General features: G+C 44.4%; 2 protein-coding genes across 46 annotated transcripts in view; both read right to left on the bottom strand.

Moving 5' to 3' along the window:
* The window catches only part of LOC138245662 (protocadherin gamma-C3-like), an 830,748-nt gene that overhangs the window by 83,175 nt on the left and 729,571 nt on the right, over positions 1-18,002 (bottom strand). The window contains exon 1 of one of the 45 annotated variants that reach the window (XM_069199442.1): positions 8,505-10,977. The exons of the other annotated variants lie outside the window; for them this stretch is intronic. Within the exon in view, the coding sequence (XP_069055543.1) occupies positions 8,505-10,949 (2,445 nt within the window). The 5' untranslated portion in view covers positions 10,950-10,977. Of the gene's footprint in view, positions 1-8,504; positions 10,978-18,002 lie in introns of those variants that run through there. 45 annotated transcript variants of the gene reach the window in all.
* Positions 15,161-17,866, bottom strand: LOC138245666 (protocadherin gamma-C4-like). Its single transcript, XM_069199471.1, has one exon. The coding sequence runs from the start codon at positions 17,779-17,781 to the stop codon at positions 15,265-15,267; it is 2,517 nt and encodes an 838-aa protein (XP_069055572.1). The 5' UTR covers positions 17,782-17,866; the 3' UTR covers positions 15,161-15,264.

The raw sequence follows: 18,002 nt of genomic DNA, 5'->3' as shown, positions 1-18,002 counted from the left end.
TCCAATGGGGTCGCAAATTGCGACCTACCTCGTGAATATTCATTAGGTAGGTCATTTGCGACTCCATTGCGAATCGCAGACAGTGTAATTGACACTGTTGTACATCCAGTTTTGCGACTCACAGTTTGCGAGTCGCAAAACTGGATCTTTGTACATATGGCCCTAACTGCCTGGTATTGAATCTGCACCCTATACTATTTGAACCCGACTCCTTCTCACTTTAGAACATTGAACCTCCCTGCAGCTTCATACCTATCCACTCCTCTTTACCCAGTCAATCTGTCTCCCATTCCACATCCCCTCTTCCAGTATGCCCACAACCTTTTTTCCAGATTTGATGTAAACTTGATGATTTCATGTTCTATAGTGCCTAGCTTCAGAGCTATTGAGAAACACGCTCTTTTGTTGTTTTTTCAAATCACCTAGCTCCTGATCATAACTTTTCGTTTCTTAGATCTTCGTTGGTGCTTCTCTTTACCTTGATTTGGCAACAGGTCCGCTTAGTGGTGGCACTAGCCATGGACCAGCAGAGGGCCTGCCCAGATGAGCCTTCTGCGCATTCTGGAGTGTTCAGAAGGTGCTAAGAGGCCACGTTGAAAGTTATCTGGCATAAAAATTGAATAACTTTAGCAGAAGGAAGACTACAGCTCAAAATGTTAAGGGTAACGATGTGAAGCACTTGACAGAAGAACTGAGAAGCAAGAGCATTACTGGAGTCATTTGATCCTGCAACAGTAATACATTTTGGAAAAGATTGTGGTGGAACTGAAGACTGCAGGGTGTATTCGGAATCTCACATTACTGCAGTGCTAAAACACAGATATCAGGAAAACTTGGCCAAAATGGTTGTTTTGGTGGTACGCTTAAATTTGCTACTGCTATCTTATTTTCATTATGTATTTGAGCATTACCACATTATTCAAAATCTTGAGAAATGGAACAAAAAGTGCATCAAGGCGTTACAACAGGTACTGAAATAAGCACATGTTTTGAGTCTGTTGATAGATTTTTTGTTGTCACTGGCAACTAAACTATCTACGTTCACTGCAGTATCTGAGTATTGGCCGATGCTAGCCCTTTGCTCACAGCCAAGCATAAGGATCATCTTGCTAATGTATTTGGTTATTTTACCTTAATTCGCCTAACAATTTTGCAGTTTTGTATGGTTATAGTGATTCTTGTAACATAAGGCAGCAGGTTCTCAGCTTAGTTGTTTTAACTGGCATACAAAACAGGCTCTCATAAAACTAAATAATCAGACACCCACTCTATGAAGTGAATTCTTTGAAACCAGTCTTTTAACCATTTCATCAGACTCCTCTTAACTTCCCAATTGTTGACAAGTTTTCCCAACTATCAGTTTAATGCCTGGTAACCTTTAAATATACTTCTACTATTTATGTGGCCTTGCACTTTGTTTATTTCATGCATAGCGCTATTTATGTTACTAACCGTGAACCACGCTCAACTAATCTACAGTCACGGCAGCTACATCCTGATTGCAAATAATGATGTCTATATTACAACTTACATCAATAAGCAGAAATAAGACCAATACTCACATTGATGGCTCAATAAAAAAAAATAAAAAAATAAACCACACATGCTCCTTCAAGACTTCTTTCAGGATCAAACCTTTTAAAATGGCAAGTATAGGAAAACTGCTCCAACTGTTGAGGTTTAATCAAACTACTAGTAAATATACATGCACTTTGCAACCTGATGCCTTTATCTCAAAAAGTGGACATCTACACCACAATTCATTCATTCATTCTCTCTCTCTCCCCCCCTTCCTCTCTAGTTCCCTCTCATATATTGCTTCATGATGGTATATCTTGTATTTTCACAAAGAAGCCTTATTAACAAAGATTTTTAAAAGCCAAGTATTATCCAAATGTTTAGATTATGTAGACTATTTCCTCGACATTTGATAATATTTTAAATTGATCATCCTTGCTTGTTTCTTAAGTGGCACAAGTAGTGCTGGTTGTATGAAGATTGATAAAATATGTTCAGGGTTGTTAAGTGCTATGTTAAATATAATTTATTCAATGCCCGTTCACCAATAGGTTTCTTGTGCTAAAGAGTAAAATCGGAACATCATGCTGTACACATAGCACAGGAGCTAATGCAATTGTTTAAACAGCCATGTCTTTAAGTTTTTCCTAAAAGTTAAAGAATCATTGGGGAAATATAGAGAGAGAGGTAGAGAGTTGCAAATTATTGGAGCTTGTGCAGAAAAACTGCATCCACCCATCCATTTCCTTCTTTACTTGTGACTAGCAAGTAAATTAAAGGATGAAGAACAAAGCTCCCCAGCAGGAGTTTAATCGTAGATCTTAAAAATTGGGGACCCTTGTCATAAAATGCCTTACAAATGATGCAACACTCTTTAAAAATTATTCTTTGTTCCAATGGAAGCCAAAGGAGATCCTTCAGCAAGGGAGTTACAAGACAACTTCTAGGCCATTTGACGATCAATCTGCATGCCTGATTCTGAACCTCTGAAATCTGTAAAGTTAAATTCTCAGTAGGACAGTATATACAATTGGCATAATCGAGCTGTGATATCAATAAAACCATTACCATAGTGATTAAAACATTTTGCGTGAGGAATCTGTGTATGCACATTGAGTAATATCCATTGAATAGTATTCCCCAGATCATTTTAACTGTAGAATTGTTTTTTTTGGGTAAAGTATATGGAACATCTTTTAATGGCAGAGTTGGGTGTGTTTGCTGTCTTGAATGAGCTACAGTCACTAGTTTTGTCTAACACTATTGTATGACTACATATTTTCAGAGCCCAATATCAGGCAAGGCAGCCGTATCAGATAAGATAGTGAGTGTCTTTCAAGTAAATAATGTATATGGAGTTTTTTTATTTTATTTATTGCACCTCTTTGCAGTTTCACTTTGCTCTGGAAGACGTATCTCACACATTTATAGTTGCCTGCATCTAATCTTGTGTTCTAGGCCTTGCATGATACCGCAGACCTTTGGGACCCCTTCCCTCATCCATCTGTTTCTAAAATACTCTAGAAATGTTCCTAACCATCTGTAATAACCAAATGTTAATTTAAAAATGTAACATTAAACTCCCTTAAAGTATTCTCAGTCTGTCCTGTTGTGCTTTCTGACCTTAATACACTTCATTCGACATTGGAAATAACCCCCAGACTAACATAGACATCCATAACCCTTTGCAAACGAAAAATGTCAAACCTACTTCACTGCATATAGTTGTCCCTAGCTACTTAATGGAAATATCTAGAACAAAGGAAATATCCAGAAACGTGAAACCATATAGTGTGACAAACATGAGACTAAAAACATTGACTATTGTACCATCCATGCTTCAAAACCTTGCATACCCTCTGACATACTCTGTCTGGGTACTCGTTCACATCACTGACAAGAGAATAAATGATAACTGAAATAAACCCGATGTGACAAAACCTTGCTTCACCATCTATTAATAATTCCCTGACTCCTGAGGCCTTTACGCCTATCTTGTACTTCATCAATACCTCTATTCCCATAGCTATCTTCCCCTCATCCATCATTAGGAGAATGCTAGTAAGTGCAGAAAGAAATCGGTGTCTAAAGCACCTTGAGTTCCACAGCGTCCTCAAACTCTAACAATCTGGGATTTTCTTTGCCATGGTGCAGAGACTGCCACCATCCAGCTGGTGGATGATGCTCCATCCAACACTTTACGCTGAACCTGGTCTCTTGGTGTTGTTTAACTGGTCTTCGAAATCATTGACCTTTACAGTCTAAGGTAAAATCCTGAATTTTAGTCAGTCAATAAATCTTTATTTTGGCACAATGGCAATAAAAGAACAAGTTAAAAACAGATACATAAATAATAAAAGGATAAAACAGTATGGCAGATCTCTATTTCATCTGTGATCTGTCATATCTTTCCATAATACTGCAGAACATCAGTTCATAAAACCATCAATCAGATAAACGTAAAAACACTTCACACACAGCCAGGGCAACAAAGCCCTGACAAGTTAAAATCAACACTTTAAAAAGGGAAGATAGCTCAAGATGGGACTATAAGATTGATGTTTTATATTGTCTAAGCCTCCACATATGCACTAAGAAACGAGGGACAGGAAACAATGCATTGCCTAGTGTTGCTTCGTATAATTCTAAATGCGACTCTAAAGTTCCTTGTCCCCAACTTGCTGCAGACACAAACTCCACTTCTTTCCAATGCTTAAATATGTTTGTCAGAAAAATATTATGTGCTCAGCCATTGCCACCATCCGTGGGCAAAACGGGCATAACATATCACGGTTGCTGGTATGATGATTCCGTTTAGCTATAGTGAGAAGTGCCAATGGGTCCCTGGGCAGAATTTAAAATGTAAGGACTTTGATATGGGATCTCATCTAGATAAGCTTCTTTGTGATAATCAGCTTTGAATTCCAAAAAAAGAAACAATGAGCAAGCCAGTTCTATGAGAATATAAAGCTTGGTTGCCCATAAAGCGCCTGTAAGCACCTGTTAGCTCGGAATTCAAAATTACAGTACCATCAGCAGAGCAAGACCACAAATTCATAAACCCAATCAGTCTTTTATAGTCTGAAGCCAACCAATCCTACAGGCCCCCAGCTGCCCCTGAACAACCTCCAGTGCGAAACCGAAGGGAATGAGTTCTGGAGTTGCCAAACAAATCTGCCAGCACAGAAGTGGTTGTAGATCGACTATGTCCTGGATATACCTGAAGTTGTAATCAAGGCATAGGAGTACAAGCAGAGTACTGGCTGGTAGTCCTATAAGATTCCTCATAAAGCAATTTTCTATAACTTAAAGTGATTGAGTCCTGAAAACCCCAAAGATCTCCCCCTTACATGGTCCTTCCAAGAGCCTGAATATTATATATTGCAAGAGCTGCAGACACAGGACGAAAAGGGGAGCCACAGTGAGCCCTCAAGATACCTCTGCAGACCTGCCCTAGTTTAAGCCCTCGCATCCAAATATGGGATGACCAGTCTAACATTTCAGAAAGTATAACTCACAGGTAGTCGAAGACCTGGACTCACTCCAAGGAAAGTCAATTAGGGGTCGGGTTGGCACAGGTAGCAGGGTGGGGATTTAAAACCATGTATTTGGTCTTTTTAAGGTTGATCTCCAGCCTCCACTGCCTGCAGAAGTCTGCAAAGCAAACTAAAAGATGCTGGATCCCCATAAGGAATTTGGATAGCAGAAGCGTGTCGTCCACAAACGGAAGGCGTGGGGCATCACCTACACACTTCTCAAGTTGTAACACTCGATCATTATTTAAAGAAGAAAAAGAGTTGGTGCTAGCAAACACCCCTGCCTGACTCCTCGATTAACCAGTATGCGGTCTGTCAATTCTCCATGAGGTCTACACCTAGCCCGTGCATAATTATTTGAATGTAATATTTTTAAAACATCTAAAAGGTAGCCCGGGACCCCATGCCCCCCAGTACCTTCCACAATGAGTCTCTAGGGACTAAGTCAAAGGAAGATCCACAATAATAACTTATGGACTACCAACCCTCACAAGCCTGTTTCCAATATAACAGTTTCAGTTGGAACACCTGGTGAATTGTACATGAACCATCCCTAAACACAGCCTTCAGAGGAGTTAACACACTCGAGTCCGACATCCACTCATTCAACATGTTCAAAATAATCCGTCTAAACAGCTTTTTAGATGCTATTGATAAGACTGAGTGGCTTGTAGTTTGAGGGCTGCGACCTAGAGCCCTTTCCGAAGATTGGTATTATCTCTGTCTCTGCCCACGTAGAGGGCAATGGAGCCCCTCTCATTACTGAGCTAAAATAGAGAGAAAAATAAGGACACCAAACATCCCAAAAAGATTTTGAAAGGTCACCTGGCACCTGATGAAGCTGAGGAGCTTTGTTAGGTGTAATCCGGTCTAGGGCTCTCGAGATCTTAATTTCGGAAATACTATAAACTGCTTGTGGCAACAGCTCAGTAAAGGGCTCAGCCGTAATGGCATGGACTGGATTAAAACTCATCTCCGCAATAACCTGACTATTGGGGGTTACCAGATTCGGGACCAGGCTACCATCTCCCAAATTTATCTGAAAGTGTTCAACCCATGTGGCAGAAGACATGCTGCTAGCCAGAGTCCCTATTAGTGACAATGTGCCAGAATGATCAGTGGTCCTGACTTTACATGAGCGCTTAACTGACAGATCTTCATTTGGTTCCCTATTACTTCCGTGGCCAAAAATAACTGTATAGATGGCATTCTTTATATTCAGTTCTTAATGATCAATCTGAACCAAGAACTACTTAGTAATAGTACACCGTAAAAAAATAAGCATTATTTCCCAGAAATCTAAAGTCCCCCAAGTACACCTTACAATATAATTGGATAACATGCTTAAATTTAGATTCTGCTGTATGTCATATATACCTTGGTGTCGGCAACGTGTTTCAAACTCAACCCAACAAAGACTGAGGTTGTCCTCCTTATAAGATGAACCATCAAGTTCCTTATCTAGAAGAGACTCAGAAATATAATCTCCTCTGACCGTCCCCAGGTTTCTCATGGTCTGCTAAATCCTGGGCTGTTACATTGAGCTTTCTCTTTCTCTCGTGGACCATATTAAAAAAAAAAAAATCAAAAACAGCATGGTTCCAGCTTACTGTGAAAAAATCAAATGATTCTTCCTTCCGACAAGCTTACTGGTCATGCTTCCGCCCCTCCTCTAAGTATGCACTGATTGAGACAATGGTCTGTTCACTGTAATAATACACCCACTACTACCGCTGTGGTGGCCCCACCCCAGAATGGACAACCTTTAAGCTACTATCCGTTGGTGATCTGGCAAGACTCTTGCAATCTCTTACAGCGACCTTTTACAAATATAATGTCATCCTATTAAAATCAATGTCTATACATATTGTTACACCAATGTGTCTTTCACTCAAGGCTCCTATCCAGTTGCCAAAAAGGAAGTACACAGTTTACTTGTGTTGAAAAGTCCTACTGAGAATTCGAGGACCTTGCATGTTAACCTTGATTGTTTTTCTGCCACTACTTGGAAAGCTCTTTGAGGAAGCAGTCACTAACCGTCAACATATGTTTATCAGTAACAATCTGCTTCAGTCTACGTTTAGACTGCAGTGGAATCATAGGACAGCACTGTTTGATAACATAATACAAACACACAACAATAAGAACCTCTGCCTTCTTGTCCTCCTCAACCTCTCAACAGCCTCTCACACCATTGACTATTGGATTCAAAATGACACAGTCACATTTCAAAAGGGCTTTAATACTGTCACCCTACAATGACATGCGACATACCCAGAGATCGCAGCCCAGCAAGCCCAGAGGAGTTTCACCAGATCCTAAGGTTTTCTGTGACATCCGTTCTTTTGAAACTTATCTTCTACTTGTAATTAGATCCAGGAATTTTGATAGCTAACAAGGATGTCAAAAGTTAACAGTATCGCAACCTTATCAGGAGGTCTTATCTGGCTATGACATTGATCGCTTGAAGGAATACTTTGTTCCGATCCATGTCTAAATGACCAAGGCTTAAACTGAATCCTGGCAAGTTGGACATTTACTGCAAACAGCAGGTACAAGGGCTAGCTTGCTGAAATGAAATTTGACAACTTAACCTCTCAACTTCAGCAAATAACCATCCCTGGGCTTCTTCTTTGAAAACAACCTCAACTTCATGGTCCACACTGAACTCCTGGAACCAACTTGTCCTGCTTCATGGAGTGCATATTTTCTTAATGGAGACTTCAGGACTGACATCCAGGCTCTGGTCCAGTTCCATATGAAAGAAGGTGATGGTCTATTGCATGATGCGCTGGAGATCCACATGACTTCACTGAAGAGCACCCTTTCACTACTTCTGTAAGGAACTTTAAATTCAACTCTTGAAACAACACATTCTCACAGTGTACCATTATGATTGCTGGTCCACCACTAACAAGACAATTTTCATACGATCTGTTTTCACACCATGTCCTACCCACTACTCAGCAGCCCCCCTTGCTGCCAAATCCTCCATTTAAGCCTCACCGAAGAATTCTCCCCCTCTCAAATGTAAACCCTCTCCTGCTTCTCTTTAGTGAGTTTTGCTAAAAAAGTTAAAAGAATAAAACAGAAACAAATAAATCACAGTGGGACCATTCCATCATACCCGGGAACTCTAATACTGGATATGACACAGCGCCTCTGGTATTACTTCCTTAACTTTCTTTCACAGGTAGGGGAACTCTGGGTTTAAAAGTGCATGGATATGAGAAGAAATGTATGTGGCAGGTATAGGCAGGGAAAAGATTAAAGTTACAAAGAAACCTGCTTGGCGGAAGTCTCCAGGGCAGTGTTCTACAGACTACTTCTTCAGGTTTGCTAACACACAAAAAGAAACAGCAGAAATTAAAATGGGACCACTAACCCCATAATCCCAAATTCAGTTCTGGTCATGACAACTATTGTAAAATAGATTTAATATGATCTCACCTTCTCAGGCTCCTTTAAACCATGTACAGTAGATAGGAATGCATCTTCCTCATTCAATATGCTCTTCAGCTGTGGAAAATCCAATGGTTTCATGAAAGTGAAATCACTTCTTTCTGAAACCGGAGAGGAGCATGTTCTATAGCAATGACTCTGTGTCTTGCGATTGGCCAAACTAACCTCCAAATATTTCAATGTACCATCTTCGTTGAGTTGGAGAGATGGCTGAAAGGGCTTTGAATATTTTTTAGGTAGTGTTGTGGCGGAGCAACACAGAAGAGTACCTGTGTCCTGTCTCCTGAGACATGTAGTTAAAACCATAATGAAAGTAACTACTAATAATCCAGTAATTGTCACAAGGGTGATAATTAAATATTCAGTCATTTCAGAATTACCGTCATACTGTACATGAAAATTGTGTGATTTAGGCATTTCCTCATTCGTCTTTTCCTCGGAGGATAAAAGAATTGTAACTGTAGTTGACAAAGAAGGCTGACCATTGTCTTGTATTAAAAGGATAAGGGTGTACTCACTGTCATCAATGTCTTTAAATTCTTTTACACTTCTGATTTCTCCACTATGTGTTGTCACTCGAAACAAAGAGGTATCTGTTGGTTTCAAAAGACTATAGGAAAGCCACGCATTATGGCCAGAATCTGCATCCACTGCTGTTAATTTGCTGACCAAGTATCCTTTAGGCACATACTTTGGGATCTTCTGTTTCACGTAAGGCCTGCTGGATGCCACTGGATACAAGACTGAAGGGGAGTTGTCATTCTGGTCCACAATAAACACATGAACAGACATATTAGAGCTCAACTTTGGAGACCCTGCATCTTCTACCTTGATCGGTACATGTAAAACTTGCACAGATTCATAATCAAAAGAGCGCTGGGCGTATATATTTCCAGTCAAAGAATTGATGCGCACAAAGGAGGTGATGGGGGATCCTTCAATATCACTCTCTGTGATGGAGAATGTTAGCTGGGAATTCTCTCCCTCGTCTGGGTCTGAAGCAGAGACTGTACACAGCAAATAGCCTGGACTGTTATTCTCCATAACATGGGCACCGAACAGTGGCTGTGAGAAGAGAGGCGGATTATCATTCACGTCTGATATGTTGACATGAATTGTTGCCTGTGCCTGCAAAGGAGGTGATCCCATGTCTGTAGCCACTACTTTGATGGCATATTGGGCAATATGTTCTCGATCGAGCACGCCATCTGTGACAAGTGAATGATGGTTCCCAGAGGATTTGAATGTGAATGGCACATTTGGTGATATTTCTAGCCTCACTTCTCCATTATAGCCAGAATCCCGATCCCTGACCCTAAAAAACCCCACAGCAGTGCCAGTGGGAGTGTTTTCCGAAATTAAAAATGTGTTTGATTTCATTATTATCTCTGGTACATTATCATTTACATCTTCTATTTTCACGTGAAGGAAGCATCGCCCTACCATCACTGGCACCCCCTTGTCTTGGGCTAGAATGGATAATTCATATAACTTAGCTTCCTCATAATCAACAGCATTTGTTAGGGTAATCTCCCCAGTGTGTGAGTCAAGGCTAAACAAATGTTGCGTTGACTCCAACATATGGTCTTCAAAAGAATACTCAATATCTCCATTGGGACCTTCATCTATATCAATTGCATTGAGTTTAATTAGCACAGAACGAACTGGAAGGTTTTCTTGCACGCTTACAGTATAGGTGGAGTGATCGAATGTGGGGGCGTTGTCATTGATATCCAGGACAATCACCGTTATTTGGGTACTCCCTGATTTAGCAGGACGCCCACCATCAATAGCAGTCAGCACTAATGAGTGGTTCTCTTGCGCTTCACGGTCCAGAACTTTCTCCAGAACCAGTTCTGGAAGAAGTTTGCCATCACTACGCCTATTCACAGTTAATGAAAAGTATGGGTTGGGTTTTAGGGTATAATCACTGACAGTGTTGCTTCCCACATCCGGGTCTTGGGCACTCTCCAAAGGAAATCTCGTGCCTCGGGCCGCTACTAGCTCAGTAACCTTCACAACGCGGTTATCGGTAAGAAAGCTGGGGGCGTTGTCATTTATATCCAGAACCTCCAGCTCTACCCGGAAGAGCTCCAGGGGGCTCTCGATAATAACTTCCTCGAACAGAACACACCTCGCGCTGGGTCCGCACAGGCTCTCTCGGTCTAGCCTTTCTTTTACAACTAGAACGCCACTTCCCTGGCTCAGTGCAAAATAACGCCTGTCCGTCTCGTATCCCAGAGAGAGTTTACGCTGATAAACAGCCACGGCGTCCAACCCTAGGTCCCGAGCCAAATTCCCCACTAAGGTGCCGGGCTCGGACTCCTCTGGCACCGAGTAACGAAGCTGGCCAGAGACAAAACCCAAGCTGCAGAGGGAAAGGCAGCACAGTACTTGCCAAGTGCACTGCCGCCCACCGCCTGCGGGCTCCATTTCCAGCCGCACCTGTCCCAAAGTGCTCCGCGTCGGGGTGGTTCACGTTCTCCTGCTTCGCGGCCGGGTTAAGGGCTGAACTTCAATTGCTTGGACAGATCTGCAAATAAACTCTGTGCTTTTTTCCGACTACTGGTTTTCGGCGCAGCCTGAGTCGAGAAGAGCGAAATGTTCATGAGGGAGGTGCGAAAGAGGCGCTGTCAGATCTAGTCCTTAGCTCAGTCTGTGATTGGGCAAGACCACTACCTTCTCATCCAATTACGACCCCTTCTACTGAATGATTAAAGTGTCAGCTGCAGAATACTGAAACAGACCTTCCGATTTAAATCCCATGCTGTGCAGTCAGTCACTGTAGATTACTGTAGATACTTCTCTCCGAGTGTTAACAGAACACAAATGCTGTTTACATCTGAATCACACATCAGCATTCTTTGTAGCAAAAATATACCCACAACCCTGACAAATTAAATTGCTGTTAGAAAAGTCGTCTTATTTTGATTTGAACTCTGGGGTATTCCATGTTACATTGGAGGTGCTATACACTCTCGCTGGTGTACAAGAGAGTTGATGCTGGCGTAAATTAAAGTGGTATATTAGGATATTGACATGGAGACTGCACGCCCACATATGCAGATATTATTAAATTAAATAAACGTATATTAGTGAATACTTGGAAAAGTATCAATGTAATCAAGGCAATACCAGTTTCCCTCACTAAAAATTGATAAAGTTAAGACTTATTTTGGTTGAATATCTCCTGGAAATAGATAACATACGTGTGCATAACCCAGTTATAAAGTTAGATAACCCTTTCTTCTGTTAAAGTAAAAACGGAATTCTAAAGTTTTAACAGCTGAACGTTTGAAAATAGTATGTATGTTTTGGCCTGTCATCAATAAGGAATGCAATTCCAATGCATAATTACGTCTGAAATGTTTGAACGTGTAACCTTGCTTTATTCTAGTTAATTATTGCAGTGCTTGGTGTGTGATTTATATTACTCGCCTATATGATTTCTGCATTAAATGCGTTTCAGGAATGCTATGTATGCTGTTATAGGAGTTCCGAATTGGCTGTTCCACAGAATGTCCCACAGACAGCTCTAATCTAATATCCACAGTGCGGTTACTTAACGAGTATATTTAAGGACTCTTTAGTCTGAATTGCACAGGTCGGACAGTAGGGGTCGCTATTCACTCACTCTACACACGAAAAAGCTAAAGGCCGTTTCCCCTAGAGGCTCCATTCATCTACAATTATTTAAGAGACCCTACGCACGACTTCCACTCACGTCTACACTGGCATATTGAACTGCGAAGCACAACCCTAGAAACACAACATCAATGATAGTTGTAGCACGGCTCACCTGCTGAAGTTCCCGAAATCCCACGAAGCAGGACAGGAACGTATCACTGGATAACTGAGCTGAGACACACCCAGACGTCGTAAAGGGTGAAATAGTTTTTACTTGTGAATCTGAAGATATCCGAATCCGAAAGCACTGGTTTGGGCGCTTTTTTGGCTTTATCAGTTCTTGGTTCGGAAAGTTTAGTCTGGACCGTCTGTTAAAATCTCGGCTTGGCTTGATTTGGATAGAAACACACTGAGATGTTGTGGCTTGTTTCCCATTTGTGCGTTTAGACAACAAAACAACACAAGTGCGAGTGTCCGATGATCAAGGCTGTGTCTAGGCAGGAAATAACCTGTCCTTTCCGGATATAAAAATGCGGACTGTGGCCTGTTATAGCGGCTTTCCGCTATCCCTGTCCTTGCCTGCAGGTGGCAGTCGGTGGCCTCAATTCTTCCTCAGATATCGGTGCGAACGAAACAATGAGAGGAGATTCGTAATGTGGGTGGACTGTAAGAGCCTGGCGTTGTGGGCCGAGCCACCCTGGTGACCAAGGAACTCAAAGGCGCCGTGCAAGGCGGGAGGCCGGTGGAGGGCCCCAAATACAACTCACATAATTATTATATTCTGTTCCATCTAGTGACAAAAATGTGGCTTTGGAGCTGAGCGAGAAAGAATCGCACACACGAACTGGGACGACCAACCCCCGAAACAGTCATTTGCCATGGATCACTGCGCCGGATTTGATCAGTGCGGGAGTTGTCACTGTCCCGAGCCCAAGTGCACAGAGAGTACACAGCAAAGGACACCGCTGGGCTGTACTAATTGAAGGCAGCATATCAAAATGAGTTGTTTTTCATTGATAGCAGATGATTCCGAGAACGCTTTTTCTTCCCCTCTGTCTTCCTTTGAGATGGTCTTGTTGGTTATCACCGTTCGGGTGGCTTTTAGAGAAATATGCCATCTGTCAACACCCTCCTCTGTGGTCGGTATTTGTTTTTAATATTTTGTAATGTAAACAAAGTAATGCCACGTTTTCAGTTGGGTTGCTTCACTCCTACCAGGATCTTTGCTTTTGAGGTGTAAAAGTCGCACAGCGCTTTCGGGGTTCTAAATTTACCAGGGCGGTGGAAGGATCTTTGGAATGCTCATAGCCCGGGCTTTTGTTCACATCGGGTACTCAGCCACCGTTGTAAACTCTTGTTTTTAGCAGAAATTGTGTAAAACCGGACTCTTTCAATTCTCTATGTCTCCGTAATGAACCACCAGTGGGAGGATTGTGGGTGTAGACCCACCCCCTCATTCCTCTGTTTGACATTCCAAGTGTCGGAATACATTCTGCATCAAAAGTGGGCTCCTCGTGGCTTTCGGTTTGACCACGCAGTATATAAAGTGGTTTTACAGCAGAAATGCGGAAGTGAACTGGTCTACCAGACACACCGATTGATACCAAGAACCAGTACAGTAGTCTGGGAGGTTCCTGATCTAACAAGATTGTCTCCAGTGACGCAACTGATATCGCTTACTCTCCTGGGGATTTTTCACAATCAGTTTTGAGGGAAGGCTGTCATGCTTACGCTTTCTTCACTTTATGGCATTTGCCTGGACCCACTAACTAGTACGTCTTTGTGCCCAATATCTGCGCCCACAGCCAAGACAGCAGAGTGAACGTTCTAGTTAATAATATATATATTTGGTGGCAAATCCTGGTAGAGGGCCCCAACCGAGCTGTCTCTGCCCATCTTCTCTGTGAGAGTTTGGTTATCAGATCTCCAGTTTAAAGTCTTAACACCGTAGTCCGACCGTGATCCTCATCTTAGTCTACATACTCAAGTACAGTGGAAGCGCCCAGCCCCAGGTGGGGCCCATGCGCATGAACCATGCTCACTGCTGAGAGTGCTGTCCAGACATACAAGAAAGCTGTCCTTTTCATTTGCATCCCCTCCGAGAAGCCCGGAGGGCGGTTAATAGGCTTCAAACCAGGATCCGCACCAGTGAAATAATTCCTCTGTGACAAGATGGCTGACAGGTACCCCTCTCCACAGTGCTGAAAGCAGCCATTGGACCTGTCTGCCACGCGGCTTCCCTTTTCAGCTCAAACGGGAAGTTGTAGTGATCACTTTACAGGGTGGGAGGCGTAGACGCTGCTCCAGCTTTTGCACCAAGCAAATTGTCTGAAGCTCCACTATGTCTCAGCCAATGAGGAGAACCTCACACAGGGCTCTAAAAATAGCAGGAGCCGTCTGCTTCAGTCATTTCTAGATTTTGGACACGGGATTAATATCCGTCTCGCTAACAATACCCTGTAATATTCCAATGACACCATGGACATTTAAAGTCAGTACCCGACCATATACATTCATTAAACGTCTTAGACGAATACACACTATAATAAGGCATATTTAGAAATTACACTACACTTAAATTCACATAAAACTCATCTTAAATTGCCGTATAGCACTAAAACCTGTCAGCTGTTGACTAACAGAAGGGTACAGTATCTGCCAGGAAGTAAAAAGTACAAAAATGCTGATTAATCACTGTCTAAAGCAACCCCAGTATAGGCCTCGCTTTAATACAATCCTCACAGCACGATTTCTTAAATCATAACACCTTGCAATACATTCTGGAGAAGAACAACCCTCTAATGCCTGTAGCCAGTCTGACAGAGAAACCGAAACTGAAACCAGTTTCCGGCCGGATACTCACATCTATTCATGCCAACTATACGCCGTAATGCACACCAAGCTACAGCAAAACGCGAATCATGAGTATAAAACTGCTTGGATGAACATACACTGATGGACCTGTTTCAAATTCTCACGAATTATGTTTGCTGTCAATGTATGACAAATGGGCTTGATGACGTCATGACATTCAAGTTTCACCGCTTAAACACACTGCTACTCTCACCTAGTTCAGACAATCATGAGCGGACACGGATGAGTGAATAAGGCTGGGCCTGTCCTAAAACCCTGACTGCGCCTGGGCTGCAGGGAGCATGCCCTTGGCTTCCATGCCCACTGCGCTGGCTTCGCTGGGGGCACTGGAGCAGCTGGGCTCGGGCAGCGGGGCCGCCGGGGGGCAGCCAGCAGGGCCTGCAGAGGATTTCATGAACATAAACTCGCTGATGTCGGACACTGGGGAGATGCAGGACCGACAGGGAGCCGAGGGGACATTTCCCGTCGAGCTCACCTGCACCCCTATCACCGCGTGCCCCAGGCTGTGATGCAACTGCACGTGCTCGATGAAAGGAGTGCTCGGGTTGATGGGCTTCCTCTGCTTTTTCAAGCAGCAACCCCCACAATTACCCGCTTTCTTATTGCCCGAGCACCCTATTCCGAGACTCACTAATCCAATAAAAGCGATGACAGATATAATCGCTAAGGAGATGATCAGATAGACCGTTAAACTAGGGAATTTTTCTTTTTGAGGGGGCGCGTCGTATAGTCCCTGGAACACCTCCAGGCCCGTGTCCTCCACAGCCACAAGGACCGTGACAGAGGTGGACAGGGGCGGCTCCCCCGAGTCTTTAATGACAATGACCAGTTCCTGCAGAGAGGCGTCCTGGTCGTGGAGGGCTCGCGTCGTCCTGATCTCCCCAGTCCTCAGGCTCACGCTGAACAGTTTGGCATCTGTGGCCTGGAGCAGGTGGTAGGACACCCAGGCATTGCGGCCCGCATCCGGGTCCACCGCCGTGATCTTGGTCACCAGCTTCTTTGCTCCCGTTGAGCGCGGGATTCTGCAGCGGATATCCGAGTCCTTGCCCACAGTGGGGGACAGGACGATGGGCACGTTGTCGTTCAGGTCTAGAATGAACACGTGCACAGTGGTTCTGCGGGTGAGCGGTGGCGAGCCGGCGTCTGTAACTTCCACCTTGAACCGGAAGTAGCTAATCTTCTCATAGTCAAAGGGGAGCTCGGCGTATACCAGCCCATTCATGGAGTTGATATAGACTGGGAAGGCCGTGGTGTCAGCGTTGTCTCCAGGGCCCCGCAAAATCGAATATGAAAGGAGTGCATTCTGGCCCAGGTCTGGGTCCAGGGCGGACACGGTGCACAGCAGTTCCCCCACCTTGTTATTCTCCTTGAGAAACACCTCATAGGAAGGGCGAACGAACTGCGGGGGGTTGTCGTTGACATCAGACACGACCACCGAGAGCTGTTTATCCACCGACAGGGGAGGGTTGCCGAGGTCCGTGGCGGTGATGGTGAAGTTATACTGGGGGATGCTTTCCCGGTCCAGCTGGTTCTTGGTGATCAGAGAGTACTGGTGCTCGGAGTCCTTGCGCAGCATGAAGGGGAGGTGATTGGATAGATAGCAGTGGACCTTTCCATTCTGGCCGGAGTCCTTGTCTTTTATGTAGATCACAGCCACTACGGTCCCGGGAGGGGAGTCCTCCGCTATGGACATGGCGAAGGACGCCAGGGTGATCTCGGGCCTGTTGTCATTCACGTCAACTATCTCGACCAGGACGGTGCAGTGCTCCTCCATTGGCGGGGAGCCCTTATCCTTGGCCTCGATATCGATCTCGTACAGGCTCACGTCTTCAAAGTCGAGGTTTCTGGCCACCCGGATCTCTCCGGTTTGGCTATTGATAGTAAAGATGCTGAGCAGATCATCCGAATTGTGGCTTCCGAATGAGTACTCCACCTCCCCATTGGGGCCCTCGTCGGAGTCTGTGGCGTTCAGAGTAATGACCAGCACCCCCTTGGAGGCGTTCTCCACCAGGCGGGCTGTGTAGGACGGTTTGTCAAAGACAGGGTGGTTGTCATTGAAATCGAGGACATTGACAGTGATGTTCAGCGTGCTGGACCTACGGGCAAAGCCGCCATCTTCAGCCGTGAGCACAAGATGGTGGACGGCCCTCTGCTCCCTGTCCAGGGCCCGCTCCAGCACCAGCTCTGGGAACTTGTTGCCGTCTGCACGAGTCTTCACCTTAAGAGAGAAGTTCTCATTGGGGCTCAGGTGATAGGTCTGCAGGGAGTTGGACCCGGTATCCGGATCCTGCGCGTTCTGGACCTGAAAGCGGACGCCAGGGGAGGCCAACTCATTGACATTCAGCGTAAACTCGCTGCTCTGGAACCGGGGCGGGTTGTCGTTCACATCCAGGATCTCAACTTCGATACTGTACACCTCCACCGGGTTCTCGATGGCCAGCTTCAGGTTGAGCAGGCACTGGGAGCTCTGCCCACAAAGCTGCTCCCTGTCAATCCTGTCGTTGACTGTGATCACGCCAGTGTTCACATTGACAGAGAAGTACTGCGAGTCGGAGTCTGACAGCACCTGCAGATGTGCGGCCGTCAGCTTGGCCACATCTGTCCCTAAGTCCTTGGCAATGTTGCCCACGAAGGCTCCTCGCTTCAGCTCCTCGGGGATGGAGTAGTGAATCTGTGCCTCGGAGAAGCCGTAGAGCATGCAGAAGGGAAGCAGTCGTAGCGCTGCAGCCATCACAGCAGCCCGAGTCCCCGGCTCTGGCAGCATCCTGCAGCCCCCTGCATCCGCAGACGGCTGGCAGAAGGAAAAATAGGAAAACAATTCCAATTAGAGCAAAGCCGGGCTGCGCTGCTGAGAATGGGAAAGGAAAAATATAATCAGACGGTGTGCAGTGTGGGGTTTTCTCGCAGGCAGATGCTGAGGTGTCTCTGGCTGGCAACAGACGGGGGAAAGGAGGAGGGAAATATTTTGCTGATCGCCGATAGCTA

The sequence above is a fragment of the Pleurodeles waltl genome, chromosome 7 (assembly GCF_031143425.1).
Source record: "Pleurodeles waltl isolate 20211129_DDA chromosome 7, aPleWal1.hap1.20221129, whole genome shotgun sequence".
Classification (NCBI taxonomy): Eukaryota; Metazoa; Chordata; class Amphibia; order Caudata; family Salamandridae; genus Pleurodeles; species Pleurodeles waltl.
Note: the sequence above shows the minus strand (reverse complement) of the source record. Positions and strands in the feature narration are given on the sequence as shown.